Raw genomic sequence first — 20877 nt, forward strand, 5'->3', positions numbered from 1 at the left:
TGGCCAGGCTCCAGGTCCATGTCACATTGTTTGTGTGGAATGAGGATGTACTCTGCTTTTTCAGAATAACAAGCCCATGTTTTCGAGTCATTAAGGAAAAAACTTTTCCCACAGCATAATGAGTAGAGTTCACTTTAACACCCCCAAGGTGTGTCTTTCCAAAAGACACAAATAAAATGTCCCCCAAAGCCACACACAGTTCAGCTCCCTTGTCAATGAGTAAACAACTTGTCTGAGAAGATTTACCCCAATGCCCTCACATGCATTCTTCCCCAGGAAACTGACTCCCTCTCAGACCTTTTCTCCTTATTTCAAAACACATAGAAAACTAAATGAGGGCAGCAGAGCCAGCACTTAAAGGAAAGAAAACAGACACTAGAAGAGGTGAAAACATCTGGCCCAGTTTTTCCCATCTGAGTTTTCATCCATCAAGCAGTCAAAATTCACAATGATCCTGAATTTCAGAATTACAACCCTGACATACCAGAGCAGTCTCAGTGACTGCCACCAACCTATGAAGATGGAAATACATAAATATAATCATTTCCCCATCAATTAGAGTGTTTCTCTGAAAATGGAATATTAATCTTGCTTGAATAGGAACAACTAACCATAGTTCATTAATTCTTTTTTAATTGAGGCATAATTGGCATATAACATGATATTAGTTTCAGGTGTATAGCATAATGATTCAATATTTGTATACACTGAGAAAAGATCACAAGTCTAATGAATATCCATCACCATACATAGTTACACATTTTTTTCTTGTGATGAGAACTTTTACTCTCTCAGCAACTTTCAAATACAAATAATAACATTAACTGTAGTCACAATGCTGTATGTTAATCCCCATTATTTTATAACAGGAAGTTTGTACCTTTTGACCACTTTCACCCATTTTGCCCCCTCCCCCACCCACCTCTGCCTCTGGCAACTGCCAATCCATTCTTTGTGTCTATGAGCTTGGTTTTCTCTTGTTATTTTTTGGATTCCCACATGTAAGTGAGCTGATACAGTATTTCTCTGTCTGGCTTATTTCACATAACATAATGCCCTCACAGTTAATCCATGTTGTCACAAATGGCAAGATTTATTTCTTTTTCATGACTGAATAATATTCCATTGCATATATACCACACTTCTTTATCCTTTCATTCATTAATGGACATTTAAGTTGCTTCCATGTCCTGGCTATTGTAAATAATGCTGCAATGAACTTGGGGATGCAGATAGTTTTTCAAGTTAGTGTTTTCATTTTCTGCAGATAGACACCCAAGTGGAATAGCTGGATCTGTGAATCTTTTATCACCTGAAAAATAATTGCACAAACAAAAGAAGATAATGTTGACCAGATGTGGTACTTTACAATGAGTGATAATGATCATAGGGTTAAGAGGAATCTTGCATCTGCCCTGGGAAACTCTTCCTCAGCCTCGGATACATCATCTCCCTTAGGCATGGACACCTCCCGCCAGTCATTGCCTCTACTCACTGCAGGTGTCAGAGTCTGTCTTGACGTAGCCCTGCTGCACTTCCACCTGCAAAAAGCAGGTGCTCTGGTCCCTCGATGATGCAGCCCTGGCTTTTCCTGTTACTTCTGGGTGTCAAGGCCCCCATGCAAACTCAGAGATGGACAAGTAGTGCTTTTCAGGGCCTCAGAAGCAAGGGGGTGGTCACCATTCTGAGCACATTTCCTAAGAGTAGCAGCTTTTCAAGGTTTTTAATAGGTGTTATGTTGACCTAATTGTTGTAAAGACAATGAGGAAAAGACAGTAAAGGAAACAACATGGGAAGGCTGATCAAAATATCAGTGACCACTTTTTTAACCTTTACTTTGACCTAATTTCAGATTTACAGAAAAGTTTCAAGAATAGAAAAAAAAGTTTCCATATACCCTTCATCCGGATTCCTCAAAGGTTAACATTTTATCACATTTACTTTATCATTCCCACTTTCAATATGTATGCTTATTATATGTTTTTTCTGTTTGAGCATAAGTTGTAGCTATTTGGTAGGATTGAAAGGAAGAGGTTTTTAAAAATATACTTCAGGATGAAGAACAAGTCATTGATGTTAAATACCTGAATTTTTTAAAAAGACAATTTAAACTTAATGTAATTGTGAGTAATAATGTTTTTGTCTTTGACAGCAAATAAAGTCATTTAAGAAAAAAAAAAAAAGAAGAAAGAAATTAATGGTCAGACTATGAGACAGGTCAAAGGGTGACTGCTTCCCGCCACTGACACCACAGCCCTTGCCCCCATGCCGGTCCCATCTGAACCTGGTCATGTCTCTGCTCCGTTCATTGAGAAACTTCAACAGACCCACAAAGACACTTGAGAAACACAACCCTCAAAAACACTTGGTGCACCAATTCTCCCAAGAGCGCCAATAACACAAATGACCTAGGGTGGGCCCCTACTTCCTAACACCGTAAGACCACAGGGTGAGTTTCTTGATTCCCCAAGGCACTCTTTCCTGCCCCAATCCTATTCCTACTTGTTATGTTTTGGTTTTTTTTGCGGTACACGGGCCTCTCACCGCTGTGGCCTCTCCCGCTGCGGAGCACAGGCTCCGGACGCGCAGGCTCAGCGGCCATGGCTCACGGGCCCAGCCGCTCCGCGGCATGTGGGATCTTCCCGGACCGGGGCACGAACCCGTGTCCCCTGCATCGGCAGGCGGACTCCCAACCACTGCGCCACCAGGGAAGCCCTACTTGTTATCTTATCCTGTTATCTTACACAACTGGGTTTTTTTTACCAAAACAGTTCTGCCCAAATTAATCAACACTTCATTGGCCAGACTGGGCTTTGAATGGCTTTGACTATATCCAAAAATGAAATCCACCTACAAAGGAAGAATGTTTGTCACCACTGAGCTCTTCATTAAAACAGGCCGCAAAGCCTGAGGGTAATACCCCTAAAAGGAATTCCAAAAAGAAGCGGCACTAGAATAGGAACAAAACCACTGTAGCTCTCTGTCCCAGCAGCAGCGCTCCAGCAAGGATGTCTATTCACTCCTGTCACCTACACCTCCCAAGCCGCCCTGCATCCTCCAAATTGATTGATTCAGTAGGTGTTTTGTTTTTCCATCTCATGAGACACCCCATAACCTACCAATGACACTTTTGTTGAAGTTGGCCAAAGTCAGTTTTTTCACTGTTTTGTTTTGTTTTGCTTGCCACCCAAGAACCATAAACTACCACACAGGATTCCATTGTGCACCTGTGTGTTTCAGTTTTGTCTGTCCCATCTCCACAGTTTCTCTATAGGGCTCTTTAAAGACGGGGACCATTACTTTCCATCTCCTCACTCTGCTTCCGTTGACATTGTGCAGGATGAATGCTGCTCCCACCACATTGCCTAACTTCTCATAGACAAAAGGTGAACTAGCCCGAAACTAGACTTCCTGGACTTTCTCCTTACTTTTTAAACTGGATTTTGCTTTTGTATAAATCTGTTGAAAACAGAGTCCATTTTCAGATTCCTCCAATTTCTTCAAGGCATGAAATAATTCCATGGAAATGGTGTTCAAAATCTACAAAGCTCTGGTCTCCGATCCCTCTGTAGCTCTGATTCATTAAATAACTAGAAAGTCAGCTATGACCCTGGTTGTCCAAGGTTGTTTCCAAACCAAGAAATCTGTTGTTGCCAAGACTAGCAGGGGTTTCTGAACTGGTCAACATTCCTTGAGTTTCCTTTGAGAGGTGAAAAATAATGCAGCTTAAAATGCATTATATAAGAAAGAAAGGTATGAACAAGTTAAGGGGAAACTACAAAGGAAGCGGGCCAAGTCCCAAAATAAAAGGCAGGAATAGAAAACTAAAAATAATACACAGGGAAGTGTACCACATCTGTAGGGCTCCCTTGCATTCTCCTGAAGCATTGTATCTTTTTTTTTTTTCAGGAGCATACTAATAATTGTTTGGAGATTTAAATAGAACACTATTATTTGTTCTTTAAAAATAGTCACTTCTTTTGTAGAATTGTGAGAGAGTTTCAAACGATATTACTTGAATTTTATTCATTGCTATTTACCTTTTACAGACATCTTCAAGTTTGTTAAGAAGTCAGTTGATTTTCTTCAGTCTCTTTATTTATTCGTCTTCAACAGAACATGTGAAATATTTTAAATATTTCAGTCTTGCTGCACTTAAGGTACATCTGAAATACCAAAAAAAAATGAGGGTGGCTTATATAATAACACTTAAATTATCTGCATTATTTCATAAGCTTAGAATATGCAGACACGGGGATAGGATAAAATGACATACATAGAAGGTATGCAAAGGTCCTTATAACTGCACATAAGCCATTACCTACACTTTACACAGAGGACACTAAGGAACAGTGCGGTTAAAGAACACACCTGAAGTCAATAACTAGTGAGTATTGCAGTGAATTAATCGTGGCTCCGTCTGATCAAAAACTCTAGGGTCCTTCCATAGTACTTAAGATAATCAAAAATATTTTTCAAAAAGGTTAACTATGTATAGTTAGCACAAAGCCATCGAAAGGATTGCTTACTTTCTCAATTTTGCTTACTTTTGAAGACTTATAAATTGGATTTCCATTTAAATTCTGAAAGTGCATAGTACACATCCCGCCACTAATATAGGTGCCATTCCTCCTGGGTATAAGGTTTATCTTCCACCATTCAGTCAGTTGTCAGATTATTATGACAATTACTTTTTCCCTTAAGAGAAATATGTTATGATAGATTTTAAGAAAATGAAATCTCATACTGGGAACTGCCTATGTAGAAGTCATTCACAATGTTTGTTTAATAATCACTTCCAAGTTGTTAATTCCTGTTTTCTCTAGACACAACAAAAACAGGAAATATTTACCAACTTCACAGGTGTCAGGAAATACTTTAAAAACCCTGGTGGCCTGACCACCCGCTTAAGCAGATAGCATTTCTGTGCATAGGTGCAGAAGGTATAGTGTAATTTAAAATGTGTACTTATAATCCAGAGACCTTTATCTACATCTTCTAAGTATTCACTGGCTTTGCTTCTGTTGGACCAAGATTTGTTCCACAAGAGAGGTGCAATGTATGCTAATGTGTGTTGTAGCCTTTCTAGTATTTGCAAGAAAACTACAATTCCCTACATTTACTTGCTTTGAAACCCTATCTCTATATTTAACAAAGTGCCAGGACAACGAAGTACATCTAAAACAACTGAAATATAGGATGATGTTCTTAGTTCACCATGCATGTAATAAACCACTAATTTGTTTTCACTTGTTTAAATTTGCTACAATTTAAATTTTCAAAAATGGAAAGAAATTTTTTCTTTTTCTCAATTATAAAACTAACTGCAAAATTCTGTAAAGAATAAAATAAGCATCACTGTTAATATCTCAATTTTTATCCATTTATATTTTTTTCACAAAGATAATATTATTCATATAGCATTGTAGTGTGCTTTTTTCACTTAATATACAGACGAGGTGCTCTCAAGCAACCTTCACTTAATATTCTCAGAGAAATCACATGCAACTCCATTCTCTCTGGATAACATAGGACTATTGGCATCCCTCGTGTCCACTGAAGGATGCAGGCAGGCAGGTCTCCCTCTAGGATGCATATGCACACTTGCGCTTCCACCAGTTGAAATAAAAACATACCAAGAGCCTGTTGCATTTTTTCCCAAACTTGTTTGTGCCAGTTATCACTTTTACATAATTTAAATATGAAAAGATCAATAAGCTAGAAGCACAAAAAGAGGATTGTTGTTTCTGTGAAAACTAAGGTGAATGTTTCAGGCAAACCTGATAAAGGTATCACGTTAAAAAACAGCTGGGTTGTTTGTTTTCTTGTTATTGAGCTGCATGAGTTGCTTATAAATTTTGGATATTAATCCTTTGTCAGTTGCTTCATTTGCCAATATTTTCTCTCATTCTGAGAGTTGTCTTTTGGTCTTGTTTATGGTATCCTCCAACCCAAATTTGTTATTTCCATAATAGAGTGCCAACAGAAAGGCACTCTCCTTGGATTTATCCCCTTTTCCTTTCCTTTAGGGTTCCTGCTTTGTGTTATACCATACCAGAATAAATACTGTGAGTTCCTTAGGCCTTTAGGTTTGGCTTACAGTTTTAAAAGTTGTTGCTTCCATCTTGATCAGGCATTGGCAAATATTTTGTAAAGAACCATGTACTAGTCTAACAGGGCTGTTGTAACAAAATACCACAAACTGGGAGGTTTGAACAACTGTAAGAAACTTATTTTCTCACAGTTCTGGAGGCTGAAAGTGCAACATCAAGGTACCTATACATTCGGTTTCTCCTGAAGCTTCTTCATGACTTGCAGATGGCAACATTCTTGTTGTGTCCTCATATGGTCTTTCTTCTGTGTGGGCACTCTTGGTATCTCTTTCTCTTCTTATGCGGACACTAGTCCTGTTGCATTAGGACCCCCCCCCCCGCCCCGTGACCTCATTTAACATTAATTACAACCTTAAAGTCCCTGTCTTCAAAAACAATCACATTGGGGGTTACAGCTTCAACATATGAGTTGGTATGCTAATACATATTTATGGAATCTAAGAAAAAAAAAAGGTCATGAAGAGCCTAGGGGTAGGATGGGAATAAAACACAGACCTACTAGAGCATGGACTTGAGGATATGGGGAGGGGGAAGGGTAAGCTGTGACAAAGTGAGAGAGTGGCATGGACATATATACACTACCAAATGTAAAATCGATAGCTAGTGGGAAGCAGCCGCATAGCACAGGGAGTTCAGCTCGGTGCTTTGTGTCCACCTAGAGGGGTGGGATAGGGAGGGTAGCAAGGAGACACAAGAGGGAGGAGATATGGGGATATATGTATATGTATGGCTGGTTCACTTTGTTATACAGCAGCAACTAGCACAACATTGTAAGGCAATTATACTCCAATAGAGATGTTTAAGAAATTAAAAAAAAAAAAAACAGCTAGGGAGAGGGAGCCATGGAAATCTAAAAGGATTCTGCATCCTGATTGTGGTTTCGGCAAGGAAGACCCTGTGTGCTCCACCATCGGCCACACTACCTGACCAAATCCTAGCACTAAATACATTGTCGCCCTCTGCTTTGCAGTGAACACGTCAATCACTCTATGCACCTCATCGTTTTCAATGTTTAAATCAGAGTCCGTTCTTGGCTCCACTATCATTTCTTTAACCAATACCCTATCCACGACCTTTTCACATCATTTATAATTTTTCAATGTTGTAAAAGCTAGAAAATTAGTTGTAAAAACGTTTTTGAACACTTTAAAAAATTATTTCCTTAGAATAAACTTATAAAAGTACAATTTTTGCGTGAAAGGGTGTATACTTTTTTAAACTTTCACATATATGTGTATGCGTGTTTGAGTGTGTGTGCGTGTGCATATTTTTAAATATGGGGTAGGTAAACTGAAGACTTTAATGTTTTCATTTCTAAAAATCAATGGCTAAAAGGGGTACAATGACAAGTAGCAGAGTTTTCACCACCAAGCGTAACATTTTATCACTGAAATTATTTGGACATAGGGGTGTTTTTATCTGTAAAATAAAAGATTTAGACTAATTCTTTAGGCCCCTCTTCTCAACCCCAGGATCTCAGATTTCTATGCACTGCTGTATTTTCTAGGAGGTTGAAAAGTGTATAAATATATCTACTATGTAAAAGTTATGTCTCAAAAATCTATATAAGTGGAATTTTCTAAACTGGATTCATGTAATCACATCAAACTATACCATCGCTTCAGAAAGCCTTTATCTCCATTTCTGACTGATAACCGTTAGCTTAGAAGGGTGTCTCTCTAATCTTGGGGGAGAGGGGGAGAGAAAGAAAGAAAGACTCTGCTAGTAACTAGGGTTTCTCCTCTCCAGTTGCAGACTAACTGCTGTTCTGTCCTTCCCAGATGACCTTCTGGAACAGTGCTCACCTACATGCAATGCCCTTCATTCACACTTCCACCCTGACCTCTTCATGGACACTGCTCGACTCCGGCCACCAGGGACTCTTCAGTTCTGCCTGATCACTCCATGACGCATGGCACCACTCGTCACTCTTCTTGAGGCCACAGGCTCCTTGATTATTTCCTAAGTCTTTGGTTCTCCCACCTCTATCCTCCTCCTATAATCTTCTACTTGTACCTCACAAGTCTCCACAGTTTAGCTTAACATTTCTGACATTTCAATCGTCTCAGCTACTTAAATAGTTAAGTATCTTCAAACAAAAAATTAAATGAACCAAGTGGCTAAGCAATATTGCAGTGCACTCTTTCATAAGGCCAACAATGATTGCTTTTGATACCCCTTAGTTTATCTCCCTTCTAGGCAAATCTAGATTTCCCTATATCAGTGATTCTCAAAGTGCGGTCCCTGGACCAGCAACACCTGCATTACCTGGAAACTTGTTAAAATGGAAAATCCTTGAGCCTCACCTCAGACATACTGAATCAGTAATTTGTGTTTTATCAAGGATTCTGATGCACATTAAAATTTGAGAACCGCTGCCCTATAATACATACCCTTTTAAAGATAAGCCTTAGTTTAATGGCTAACGTTAACTGATGGGTAATCAGAAATAATCAATTCACCCTCTAAATATCTGTGTGATGTTGAATTAAATCTATGGATTCTTTTCTCCTAGGGAGCTCAGGGTAAAGGGAAGGAATAAAGTGTAGGATGGAAACAACAGTCCTCCCAGATTGCCTCTCACAGAAAATGACCACCCAGTCTGGCTACCAAGGAAATTACTTGATATTTTTGCTACCACGGTGATGTCTGCAATGCCTGCGGGAGATGCACTCCCTGTCTCTGTTGCTCTGGGCATCCCTATTTGTCATATTCATTGACTCTAACATATGCCCCTGGTTTTTTCAATCCCAATAGGCACAATAAGTTAGCCATTAAGGAAAGAGAGGAGCTGGCGGATGAAAGGAAATGAGAGGCCATCTACTCCCTCAGTAGCTGCAACTCTGCTGGAGACAGAAGACCTGTCACCAGCTTCATCCACTCATCCATCCATCCATTCATTCCAGAAATATTTATTGTATGGAACACATGCCAGCTTGGTTTCTCTTTAATATCAAATGAGGTTGGGCCTCATTTCAGACCACTGACCTATGGCATTTTCTTTTGCTTCTCAGGTGTTTCCCAGGATGGCCCCTTGGGATGTAGGAAGAAAATCTCAGAACTTCTATTTCTATTTATTTCTTATCCTTTTAAAAATTTCTAGTTCGAGTGTATGTTTTATAATGAGTATAATGTACAAATACCATACTATGTATATAGTTTAAAATTGCATGCTCAAAAAAATTGCAATCAAAAAGCATGAGCCATGGCCGCTGGGCCTGCGCGTCCGGAGCCTGTGCTCCGCAACGGGAGAGGCCGCGGCAGGGGGAGGCCCGCATACCACAAAAAAAAAAAAAAAAAGCATGCAGAATCCAAAGATTTTGGAGACCACTGCTATGAAGAATAGAGTCAGAAGATGACAGAGCAGTTCAGGATAGACAGGTACTAGTGTTTGGAATGAAGAAAACAAAAAGCCCCCAGTAACATGAAGCTGGGAAGCTAGAAAACATGCCTGCAACTGAGAGTGCATGAGCTCACCTTTGTTTGACTTTATTGCCCATGGTCACACAGGTGGTTGCTGCATGGTCAGGAGCAGAGAGAAGCCCCGCCCTAGTCTAGCTCACGTTCCACCATCTACAGTACCCCAAAGGGGCAACTGAACTGTGTCCTGGGCTTCAGGTCAAATGGCAGATCTTTAAGTAACCCCACCCCCGAGAGTGTATTCTGAAACTTCATTGCACACTAGCGAAAGTAAAGATTTTCAGTGCTTTCTGTTTCATTTAATAATAATATTTATATCTTGTATTAATGTAACATTATCTCATTCTCATCCAGTTTCTCCCCTCTAAAAAAAAGAATTAATTCATGAGAACTGGATGTTTTTCCTAATACAAATATAATTTTTTCTGTATTGTATTGATTCACTTAAAACGTTTCCATAATTTGCATATAAGGCTGAGTGAATATATACTATTCTTTTTTTTAAAATTTTATTGCAGTATAGTTGATTTACAATGTTGGGTTTAATACTATTCTTGAATATGATACTCTCAAGCTTCAAAGCTGTATGTTACTACTCTCTTTTTTTTTTTTTTTTTTTTACTACTCTTTTATGGGCACTGAAAGGTTTGTCTCTGCCTAACTGAAAGGTTTGTAACCACTTTCAAACACCAATAGAAGATTTTTTGGTTTTTGGCTTTTGTTTTGCCTCTTTGGAATGGGTTAATGTTTAAGGACCAACTTTTCAGGAAGCTCTAGGCATCGGTTGACCAAAAATGTGAGGCAGAAATACATATTCTGGTCTCACATTTTGACAGAAGATGCTTATCTGTAGCAGAAAATTTACATGAGGAGCCTGTCCTTTGATATGTATTTCAGAGTTCTTATTCATTGAATGAATCATTTAAATATTTTAATGATTAACGAAGACATGAATGGACTCGGAGAGGCTGTCTTGTTTGTTTTATTGATCAATAATAAACTTGTCCTTTTAAAACAAATCCTAACAGCTTATTTGGCTTACATTCAAAGACCCTGCCACACACACATTCACAACTCTGTTGGCAAACTTTGAGAATAAAATACAGGTAAATAGTGAAATAATTCTTAAATAATCCTTCACTCCAAATAAAATATTTCTGCAAATATTTCCTAACAAAATCTAGTACAACAGTCCTGTTTGTGCTAAGATCCTTCCAAGTGTACTCATAATTCCACTTATCAACCAAGTTTAAAGAAAAAAATACATTAATATGAACGATATTTTAAAGTTGACGTTTCCTGCTGAAATTGACTCTCTTCCAAACCTCCTAAAAAGCTTTTTCTACTTTGAATTTAAAACTCATCTATGTCACTGCACTTAGTTTTAAATAAATTCCCTCTGTTGCTCATGTTTTGGACATTTTATAAATCCATAGTGACTAAATTTTTCTAGGTTTCTCATAAACTTATTACTGTTAATATTACTATAATTATTAATAATAAATTTACCATGCCTTGGGTGTTTGAAAACCTTATAGAGTTATACCTTTCTTCTAAACATTTTAAACCACAATATTATGTTTATTTTCTCAAGAGGGTGATAAATATGGGTATGGAGGATGACTTGTACTAACAACTGTTTACAAAAATATATAAATATTTACCTTCACACTTCTCCCCAAGTGGGCAAAATACTTCCTTGCTCTCTCAATCTGAGGTGGCATTCTTTAAAACCATTTATGGAAGTGTGTGTTTGCCCTGTGCCCCAGAACCATCCTTCAGATGCGGTAACCTGGGAACTACATTAGCAGCCCTTTGAAACCTGCTGCAATTCAAGGCTACTACTCAAACTCCCGGAAGCTTAAACATCCCACTTCCTTTGGGGACTGTTTTGTTTTCACTTTTCCCAAAGTGAAAAAAAAGCGCAATTAAATTCTACTGAGGCTACCACAAGGAATGTCTAAATGTCATACTCTCCCACCCCCAACGTCACCTTCTCTTGCTCCTAACTCTTCCTCCAGCCCATATCCCAACATTAATGTACATCGAGTCAAGAACCGTGGTCTCGCTGTGGTCTTCAGGTTTGGCTAGCTTTCTCTTTGGCTGATGTCCCTCCAGGTTAAGATGATCTAAGTTGCATTTTTAGTTCTTCACTACTACTATAAACACATATTAAACAAATCTATATGCATTCAAATATTTAACAAATATCTAAAAGTCTCCAGTCATATGCATTTTGTGGATTGTTAGTAGCCTACTTGTTTTTTTCTGGACCCACCCTGAATCACACTTAGTCTCCAAAAGTTACATGTCCATATGCTATAATACAGACAATTTCTAAAGTGTTGGCTGTGTGTTGAATGATCATTAAAACAGAGTCCTCTTGGAAATCCCACCCAAGATCAGCGTGGATTTAACCACTTCATTACAGGAGACCGGGCAGCATTCTCCTTCACGAGTTCTTCTCTCACAGCGTTGCCATCTCCAGACGCCATGTCGTGCTCTGAGATTAGAAGCAATACAAATCATGTCCAAGTGTTTATAACTTCAAGGTCAAGTACAGTTTTGTCTTATTTTTGTATTACAATGGATTTACAATGAAATCTTTGATAGATTCCAAGAGTCTATGCTGTGTTCACCTGCTCTCTATCAATTAGCACCTCCTTGAATTATTTCTCTTCATTCTCCTATTATCACCTGACATTATTCTATATATGCATTTGTCTTTTTTTCCCTGTATTATCTCAGTCCACCACTAGAGTATCAGCTCCATGAAGGCAGGGACTTTGTTTTGTTCACTGTTACAACAGTGCCTGGAACATAGTAGGCACTTAAATACTTTCAGAATGAGCAAATGCTGTAAGTATAGATCTCTAAGTAAGATTCTTATACTATCTGATATGGAAGAGGAATTAGCTTCTCAATGTGGTTCCAGAATGCAGAAGGCAGACCAAAGGGCAGAACTTTTAGAAAGATAGTTCTTGCTCTACATAAAAGTTTGTAATATTTAGAATTTTTTAAATGAAATTTTCTGCTTCTAAGAAAAATGAGGTGTGTTTGCTTTAGCAGTGCACATTCTGCTATATGAAGATTAGCACGGCCCAGCAGTTAAATGAATGTATGTAAATTCACGAAACACAATAATCTTACCACTACCCCGCACCCCCGCACCCCCAAAAAAAGCTGCTTGTGAATTCCCAGTCTTGGAAAGGTGGAGAGCTCACTACTAAACAACAACAACAACAAATGAAGAAGGGAAACCAGGAAGTCCACTTGCCAAGAATGTTGTGACCAACAGATAGAAAGTTAGAGAAGACAACCTCATGCAATCAAGGTATGAAAGGCACCTCCGGGGTCCCTGTGCTGAGGAACCTTGGCGTCATTTACAAAGGCTTTGCAGAGGTGATATGAAGCCCAAGACAGGACAGAGGCCCCAAGCCCCCTCCTGTAAACAGTAGCACTTGAAGCCCGGGAAATCCCACGTGGACAATGCAAAACTGAACAGAAGGGCTCCCGGGCAGCCTTCCCACGAGGTCTTTAGGATACTCTGTGCTCCATCCTCAGCCTGACTAAGGTTTACCGAGGTTACACTAATAGTGATCCTTAGTTGCTCCTTTAGCGCAGGGAAGGCAACACCTTAGGTCAGAAAATGCTTTTTCCATAAATTTCTAATAAGAATCTTTTTTTTTCGGTACGCGGGCCTCTCACTGTCGTGGCCTCTCCCGTTGCGGAGCACAGGCTCCGGACGCGCAGGCCCAGCGGCCATGGCTCAAGGTCCCAGCCGCTCCGCGGCATGTGGGATCCTCCATGACCGGGGCAAGAACCCCTGTCCCCAGCGTCGGCAGGCGGGTCCCCAGCATCGGCAGGCGGACTCCCAACCACTGCGCCACCAGGGAAGCCCCTCTAATAAGAATCTTGATACCTAATCTGGGTACAGAAATATTTTTTTGTGTAACCCTTAATGCAACTTTTCATCCAGCAAAATACAGTTGACCTTGAACAACGCTGGTGTTAGGGATGCCAACCCCCATGCAGTAGAAAACCCACCTACTGTTATACCTGCCCCCAAACAAAGGAATTGGTAAATGACTCACCCAAGGGCGGGAAGCTGAAACGGTTTGGATAGAATCAGGACTCAAACCCTAGTTCTTTGACTCCACGGATTGTGATCTCTAATCGAAAACAAACTGTTCCCCACACTTAGTTAATCTAAAGATCTGTAACATGAAAATACAGGTACTATGTTTATTGGGGAAAAAATGTGCATATACGTGGATCCACACAGTTCAAATCCATGTTGTTCAAGGGTCAAGTGTATCTGTTTCCAAGGCATCTATACAGTGGTCAAGATTTTTGCAGAATCTGCAAGCAAACGAGAGAGGGTGACAGGCCCGAGGGAAAGAGACTGCACAAGGGTCCAGAGGAGCACAGGATGTGCTCCTGTGTGTGCAGCAGGAAGGATGGAGGTGAGACAACAGAGTTCCATCACTGAGGAATATTCCAGCGGAGCTCGAGAGCCCCCCAGACCTTCATCCCAAACAGCAACAAAGATTCACCAGGGATTTAATTCTCTCTTGGTGGGAAAGATTCAGGCGCAATCTTAAACGAGTGAAGAGGGATTCTAAAGTTGCTCCTTCAATGTTCTTTGTAGCCTACGGTTTTAAGAAAGCAAAATAAGACAAAAGAAGCTACAAGTGTTTGAGGCAGCTAGCTGTGCTGAGGTAATAGGTTTCCCTGTACTAAAGACAATCAAACCATTCAAAAAATTCCTCATTTCAGAAAGTAGATTGGTGGTTGCTAGGGGTTGAAGAGTGGGAGTGACTGCTTGATGGGTACTGGTTTTATTTGGAGCTGAGAAAAGTGTTCTGGAGCTAGATAGAGGTGGTGGCTTCCCAACACTGTGAATGTACCAAATGCCACTGAATTGTTCACTTTAAAAAGGTTAATTTCATGTTAGGTGAATTTCACCTCAACAAAAAAATTTTTCTAACCTTAAAATTCAATTTTCTTCCATTTTGCTTTTCAAGAACTATAGGGACAAGTCGTAAGTATTTCTAATGTTAATACTGATCTCAATATCTGGATCAAGTATTCACATAGATAGTCACCTAATAGGTTAAAAACAGGTTTTCAATTTAAATTAATATTTAAGGGCATAGCCACACTTAAAAATAATAATTCACTGAAAAACACAGTATTTCCCCTTTATCTTGATGTACTTAACTGAACCCACATGTAAGAAGGAGGTAAAGCTGGGAAATAAGCACATTTGTCAATACTTCAAATCTTATTTAATTTGAAGTGCAAAGAACCAGAAACAAAAACTGAAACAGATTTGGACTGTCAACTATTTGTATCTGAGGGGGGAAGTATACAGTTTGTTGATACTAGCAGTTACTCTGGCTACATGTTGTTTTAAATGAGCTACTTCCAATTTAATAAAGCTTTACTGTACCAACCATTTATTCAACAAGATAACCAAATAGGTTAATAGCATAGTCTTATAGGCTGTATTTCTCACATTCTAACAACCTGTGTAAGAAATACATAAGCACTAACAAGCAGTATGTGAATATTACACACTATCATTCAAAGGTTTAGAGATGATTCCCAAATTTTAATCACAGGTACTATCTCTTATTCTCTCCAAAATCCACAAAAAGGCATGCTTGGAATTATTCCATTTGGTTTAAAAAAAGAAATGTTTTATATTTTCTATGTTGGCTCTTAAGCCTTATCCAATAAATTCCTCAGAGTACTCTTTCTATGTGAATTTGGGAGAGAAGCAACTTTGTCTAGTATGTATGTAAAACAGATCACTGAAGAATTTAAACAACTTTGTATATCTTGGTTATTTTTTATTACAGGTTTTTTCTGTAATCAATCATATTTATCCTCCATATAAACTGGGTAAACTTTACAAAAATTATATAATTTTCAAAATTATTAATGAGGTTTCTTTGAAAAAAAAAAGCAACAAATTTCAAAACCTCCCACCTTTCCCTTAAGTAAAATAAGAGAAACTAAATCATTTAAACCAACGTCTTATTCTACTCATCCATATTTTTTCTCATTCAAACTGAAAATGAGGCTATGTTTCAGTGTTTATACAGGAATCAATTCTTACCTGTGTGAGAAACAAATCTCTGGTTGGCAGCCTTGGCTACTGAATATTGGAAAAAGGGAAACTTCAGACATTTGCCGGTCACCCTGTCACATATGCCCGACTGACAGCTGCAGGTCTGTTTGCATTCCATCCCGAAGGTGCCATATGGGCAGTCTAAGGATAAAGGGAAGGTTGAGAGAGGGAGCTGCTTGTTGTACATAAGCGTCCATCCTCACAGCCCGTGTGCACAGCCTCAGGAATTGAACAAACCTCATGAATATTGACTATCAGATAAAACCCAATTCTCCAAAAATCCCAGGCTTTGAAAATTGAAACTTTAAGTCACAAATGTGAAATCACACACTAAGACCAGATAATGGATGTCTCACTTGTAGTGTCTTGCTGTGAAGTTTAACTGAAGACAGATACACGTAACCAATATCCTTGAACCAGTCTTAATTCTGTCTACTTTCTGCTTAGATACCAAAAGGCAAGGTCTCATGGGCTACCTCTGTGACAGCTCAGTGAAGGTGGGCAATTGAACAGACATGTGCATCAGTCCCTCACAGAGTTTAAGAGATATGATGCTGTATTTGAATCCCCTGTAATCACAGACAATTTACTGTTGTAAAGGTACAGGAAAGGGCTTAAACTAACCAGGGGCTAAGAGGGCGATCATCCTAGCTCTTCACCAAGTGGCTAAACCTCAGTCTGCTCCAACTCTTATCAACTTCCTTATCTATCAAAATGGCGGTACAAATGTACCTAACTCCTCCAGATGTCAAGAGGATTCACTAATAAAACCCTCTGCAGAGCTAAGATCCAATATGCTAAATGACAAGAAAGCTGAGAATATATCCGTATACCTAACCAAATCTGGAAGCTTTTAGAGCTTCGATGTTTTCATACTTAGACTAAAGCATTGAGAAAAAGAGAACAAACTCATTTAGTAAAAATGCATGGGTTTTATGATGTAAATAGCATCTCAATAGACTAGCCAGCCTTGAACAGCCAAGCAGAATATTTATTCTCATGGCATAAGAATATCCTTGTAAATGTACAATCACACATGGGTGAAGAAACAAGTTGTGAGGCATCTAAGCCTTTAGCAATCTAATATTCCACAGAATGATCAAAATAGATACTCCAGATGTCAAGAGGATTCACTAATAAAACCCTCTGCAGAGCTAAGATCCAATATGCAATGACAAGAAAGCTGAGAATATATCCTTATACCTAACCAAATCTGGAAGCTTTTAGAGCTTCGATGTTTTCATACTTAGACTAAAGCATTGAGAAAAAGAGAACAAACTCATTTAGTAAAAATGCATGGGTTTTATGATGTAAATAGCATCTCAATAGACTAGCCAGCCTTGAACAGCCAAGCAGAATATTTATTCTCATGGCATAAGAATATCCTTGTAAATGTACAATCACACATGGGTGAAGAAACAAGTTGTGGGGCATCTAAGCCTTTAGCAATCTAATATTCCACAGAATGATCAAGATAGATATTAATGAAATATATTTTTTAAAGAGATTTAGGACTGCTGTACTCTGCATCCTTCAGATTAGAGAAGCACCTGGTTTTAAACATTGGCCTCTCTGTTGGGAAGAATAGTTCTTAAAAGGGATCCTGAAAAAAGTCTCTGGAAGAAAAGCACACAACATTGGGATCTGACTGTGTCTCCAGTGATATTGAAAACTAAAACTTTAGCCAAATTCTCAGTTATGCGTCTATTGTATCCCTCAATGTACTGAATAATGCTGGGCAGATAGTAGGTGTTCAATAAATATTGTTATCTGGGCAACACGACGCCAAACATCTGAATATTTAAAAAACATCCAGATATGCAGCTAAAGTATACAGTTTTCACAGGGGTGTTCTTTTTAAAAAAAGCTAAAGTAGAGAGTTTGCCTATAGCAAAATATAATGTATCTAACTGCTGAGGTTCACACAGCCTCACTATTTCCAGCAGAGAGTAAATGTTCGAAACCAGACTCACTTTCAATCTGTAGGATATCCAAGAGCTATCCTAAACAGCTTTAAAAAATATATCTTATTAACAGCTACCTCAATCATTCAGTGAATATTGGAGTGCTAAAGACTCCAGATGCCTTACAGCTTGTTTCTTTACCCATATGTAATTGGACATTTACAATCACACATACAGAGTCAATTTTTATGCCAAGAGAAAAAGCAATCCACGGCATATACTTGTTATATCATTAGTATGATTGTGTTAACCACTTCCTCCCTAACTTCCCTATGTGAAGTACTTTTTTCTTGGCTGATAAGCCCTATAATTTACAGAAAATACAGATCCTGCTCAGCTGAAAGAAATGTATGTGAATGTCCACCAGAGAAAATGTTTCCTCACTATTCTACTTTTTATTGGTTATAAACAAAAATAAGCTAAGCAAAAAATAAAATTCTCCTAAAAGTTCAAGCATTTCTTTCCTAACCTTTAGTATGTTTTGTGGCCTAAAAGGTAATTGATTTATAAAATATTTTTCTAAAAGAATTAATGGGATTAGCTCAATACTGGATGATTATCATTCATAAAAGCTTACAGTTGTATTAAACACATAAAATAAGAATTATTTAGAAACTTCTCAGTCCCTTTAATTTTAAAAGCTTCTTTATAGCTGATTCACTTTGTTGTACAGCAGAAACTAACACAACATTGCAAAGTAATTATACTCCAATAAAGATGTATAAAAAATAAAAATAAAAGCTTCTTTGTACTGTAAAACTGATGAATGGGGCTATAACATATGTGTTGAATCTTAATAATAGTTCTTAACATGGGATCATGAGGTATCCATACACAGAGTATTTTTAAATCACCATTCTTTCATTTCTAAACATGTTAAACATTGTAAACTACAGTCACTAAGTTTGAAATAAATTCTACAAATGTTTAACTACATTGTTTAGCTATAATTTCAACCTAATAAAGTTTTTCTTTAAGTCTGTAAGAGTGCTAACCTCTTTCTTTACAGAGTTCCAATTTTAATTTTTCTTTAGGTGTTATTTTTCCTGGTCTTACACTCATTTTTCTAGATGACCAAAACCTTCTATAGAGTGGAATGAGGTTTGTTTTATACTTCAGGGTATCCTCCTCCAAGAATGTGAGTCATTTTGCTAGATGACTTAAGCTGCCCCATTTCACAAAGCGCATTCGTGTTCATCAGAAATATTTGATCTTGAGAGGTGCCCTCCATCCCGTGGACCCTTTTAAGATCAAAGGATCACTAAACCGCAGGGCTAGCCACCACTCCAAGAGGTTATCCAGTGCAGACCTCTGTAATCACTGACTGCAGAAGAGAGGACACCTAAACCATCCATAACAGATTACCTGTCAAGTTCCTGAAGTTTTCCAGAAAAGGAGGCAACACAGTCTTCAGTCGGAACTTGAAAAAAAAAATCTCCTAGGCATAATGAGTGAAATGCTGTATTTCTTTCTGGGCTTTCTTGCACACTGGGTTCAGTTGCAATCTGCAGAGTTATCTTTCTCTCTGTGTCTATGACAGCATCAGTGTGGGACCTGGTCCCTAACCCACCTGCATTTTCCCTCTTTGCATTTTGAGCAAAGGCTCCTCATCTCTCACGCTGGCTAAAAGCCCTCAGTGTGCCCTGGGCGGGGAGAAGAAAGGGGTCACTCTTTACCTTTGCAGATACCAAACTCGTCACCAAAATCATCCTCCTCACTGTAAAACTGACACCTCAGCCCGGGGCCACACTTCACGCCATCCATGCCTGAGACCGTGCGGTAGCAAGTTTCTCCCGGCCCGGCGGCGCACACCCGGCAGCAGCCACAGTCGTCCAGCACCGTCCTCTTACAGCGCAGGCTGCTTTTGCACTCGTTAGTGTCACAACGCTCCGGGCAATCGACCGCGTACTTGGTGCTCCAGGCCGCCGCCAGGTGCGCGGGGACCAGGAGCGTGGCCAACAGCAGGAGGCTCTTCATGTTTCCCGCGGCGGCTCGGGCTCCGCTTCCCACGGCGGGGTCTCTGCTGGCGGGAAGAAGCCGTCCAAAGTGGTAGCTGAGCCTCTGCCTACACGTTTATGAGTTTTATACACTGGGTTGCCCGCATGCTTCCCCGTCATCAATTTCCTCAACCCAGCAGCAGCGCTGTCCTCCTGCCAGGCTCTCTTGTTTTAGTTTATGAAATCCAGGATGAAGGCTGGATTAACACGCTGCTGCCATCCAGGAATTGAAAAGCCCGAGCTGATGTCATCTGTTATGTTTAGATGGTTGTTTTGCATGAAGACTAAAACACTCGCTCACATCCGTCTCAAGGGCTCAAGGACGTCTGTGAAGGGGGAATAAAGAAGGCTGCACACTCTCCTCCAGGACAGGAATTGTTCGGACACCAGCACATCATTTGGGGCATAGCTTTGTCTACGAGCCTCTGCAGTCATGAGGAAAATTATACCGACATGAATCATCAGGACCGAAGAAGCTCCTTTTAAAAAAATAAATAAACATTTGGTATTTCCTTTCAATAAATAGCTATGAGATCATTTGGAAGAAGAAAGGGTTATGGTGGGCCTTTTCAATACTTAGAAGAAGGAAAATATTTTGAAAGGGATTTTTTTAAAGACCCTCTCTTCCTTCCTCTCACCCCTCATCCAATGTTATTTCTAAAACAATTCACATGGCATATATCTAAGTTTATCATGGATGTAGCTATATTTCTAGTAAGATGTGGAACTGCTGCTGAGAATTTCCTTTAAAATCAATACAAACCCCACAAAAGTGGTAAGATGCAGCTGACACTGTTTCTGGCTTACTCAGTTCTGGAAAAACTTATCAGTTGGACTTGTCCTGACCCAAAACTCACTGGGGAGAAGGCTCATCCATCACCAAGTCTGCTTGTCCAATGATTGAGCCCATTCGGAACCCTTCCCCTCACCTCCTGGCATCGATCAGAACGCTCACTAAAAACCGCCAAACAAGGCAGGCAGCCCAAGGAAACAAATGAGCCAGCAGGCAAATCAGACCGTGGCCCAGAGAGGCAAGTCACAGGGAAGGGAAAACATTACCCATCAGGAAACAAGGTCTTCAAGCTATGGAGGGTCACAGGGCCTAGGTCCCGCTGGGGAAGACAGAGCAGTCCTCTTAATATATTAACTGGATCTAGGCCTCATTAAGCAAGGTTCGTGGGGCAGAAAGAGCAAGTTTGAAAGAGAGAGGAGAGTTCTTACACTAGCTACATGTTGGAGTCCAA

At 39.4% G+C, this 20877-nt stretch overlaps 1 protein-coding gene across 3 annotated transcripts; it reads right to left on the reverse strand.

The window, feature by feature from the left end:
* Positions 1-1087: 1087 nt before the first annotated feature.
* On the reverse strand, positions 1088-19931 carry ESM1 (endothelial cell specific molecule 1). Of its 3 annotated transcripts, XR_448426.3 has the most exons (5): positions 19313-19931; positions 15661-15813; positions 13628-14185; positions 4041-4166; positions 1088-1743 (listed from the first exon to the last, which is right to left on the reverse strand). XR_448426.3 is itself a non-coding variant. In XM_007117503.2 (3 exons), the coding sequence occupies exons 1-3, from the start codon at positions 19611-19613 to the stop codon at positions 11936-11938; spliced, it is 555 nt and encodes a 184-aa protein (XP_007117565.1). In that variant the 5' UTR covers positions 19614-19929; the 3' UTR covers positions 10502-11935. The 3 variants fall into 3 exon arrangements, 1 of the variants encoding a protein (XP_007117565.1); XR_002891844.2 differs by lacking the exons at positions 1088-1743; positions 4041-4166 and adding an exon at positions 11948-12036; XM_007117503.2 differs by lacking the exons at positions 1088-1743; positions 4041-4166; positions 13628-14185 and adding an exon at positions 10502-12036 and having other exon boundaries at positions 19313-19929.
* Positions 19932-20877: the final 946 nt, after the last annotated feature.

Source organism: Physeter macrocephalus, chromosome 8, assembly GCF_002837175.3.
Source record: "Physeter macrocephalus isolate SW-GA chromosome 8, ASM283717v5, whole genome shotgun sequence".
Lineage (NCBI taxonomy): Eukaryota > Metazoa > Chordata > Mammalia > Artiodactyla > Physeteridae > Physeter > Physeter macrocephalus.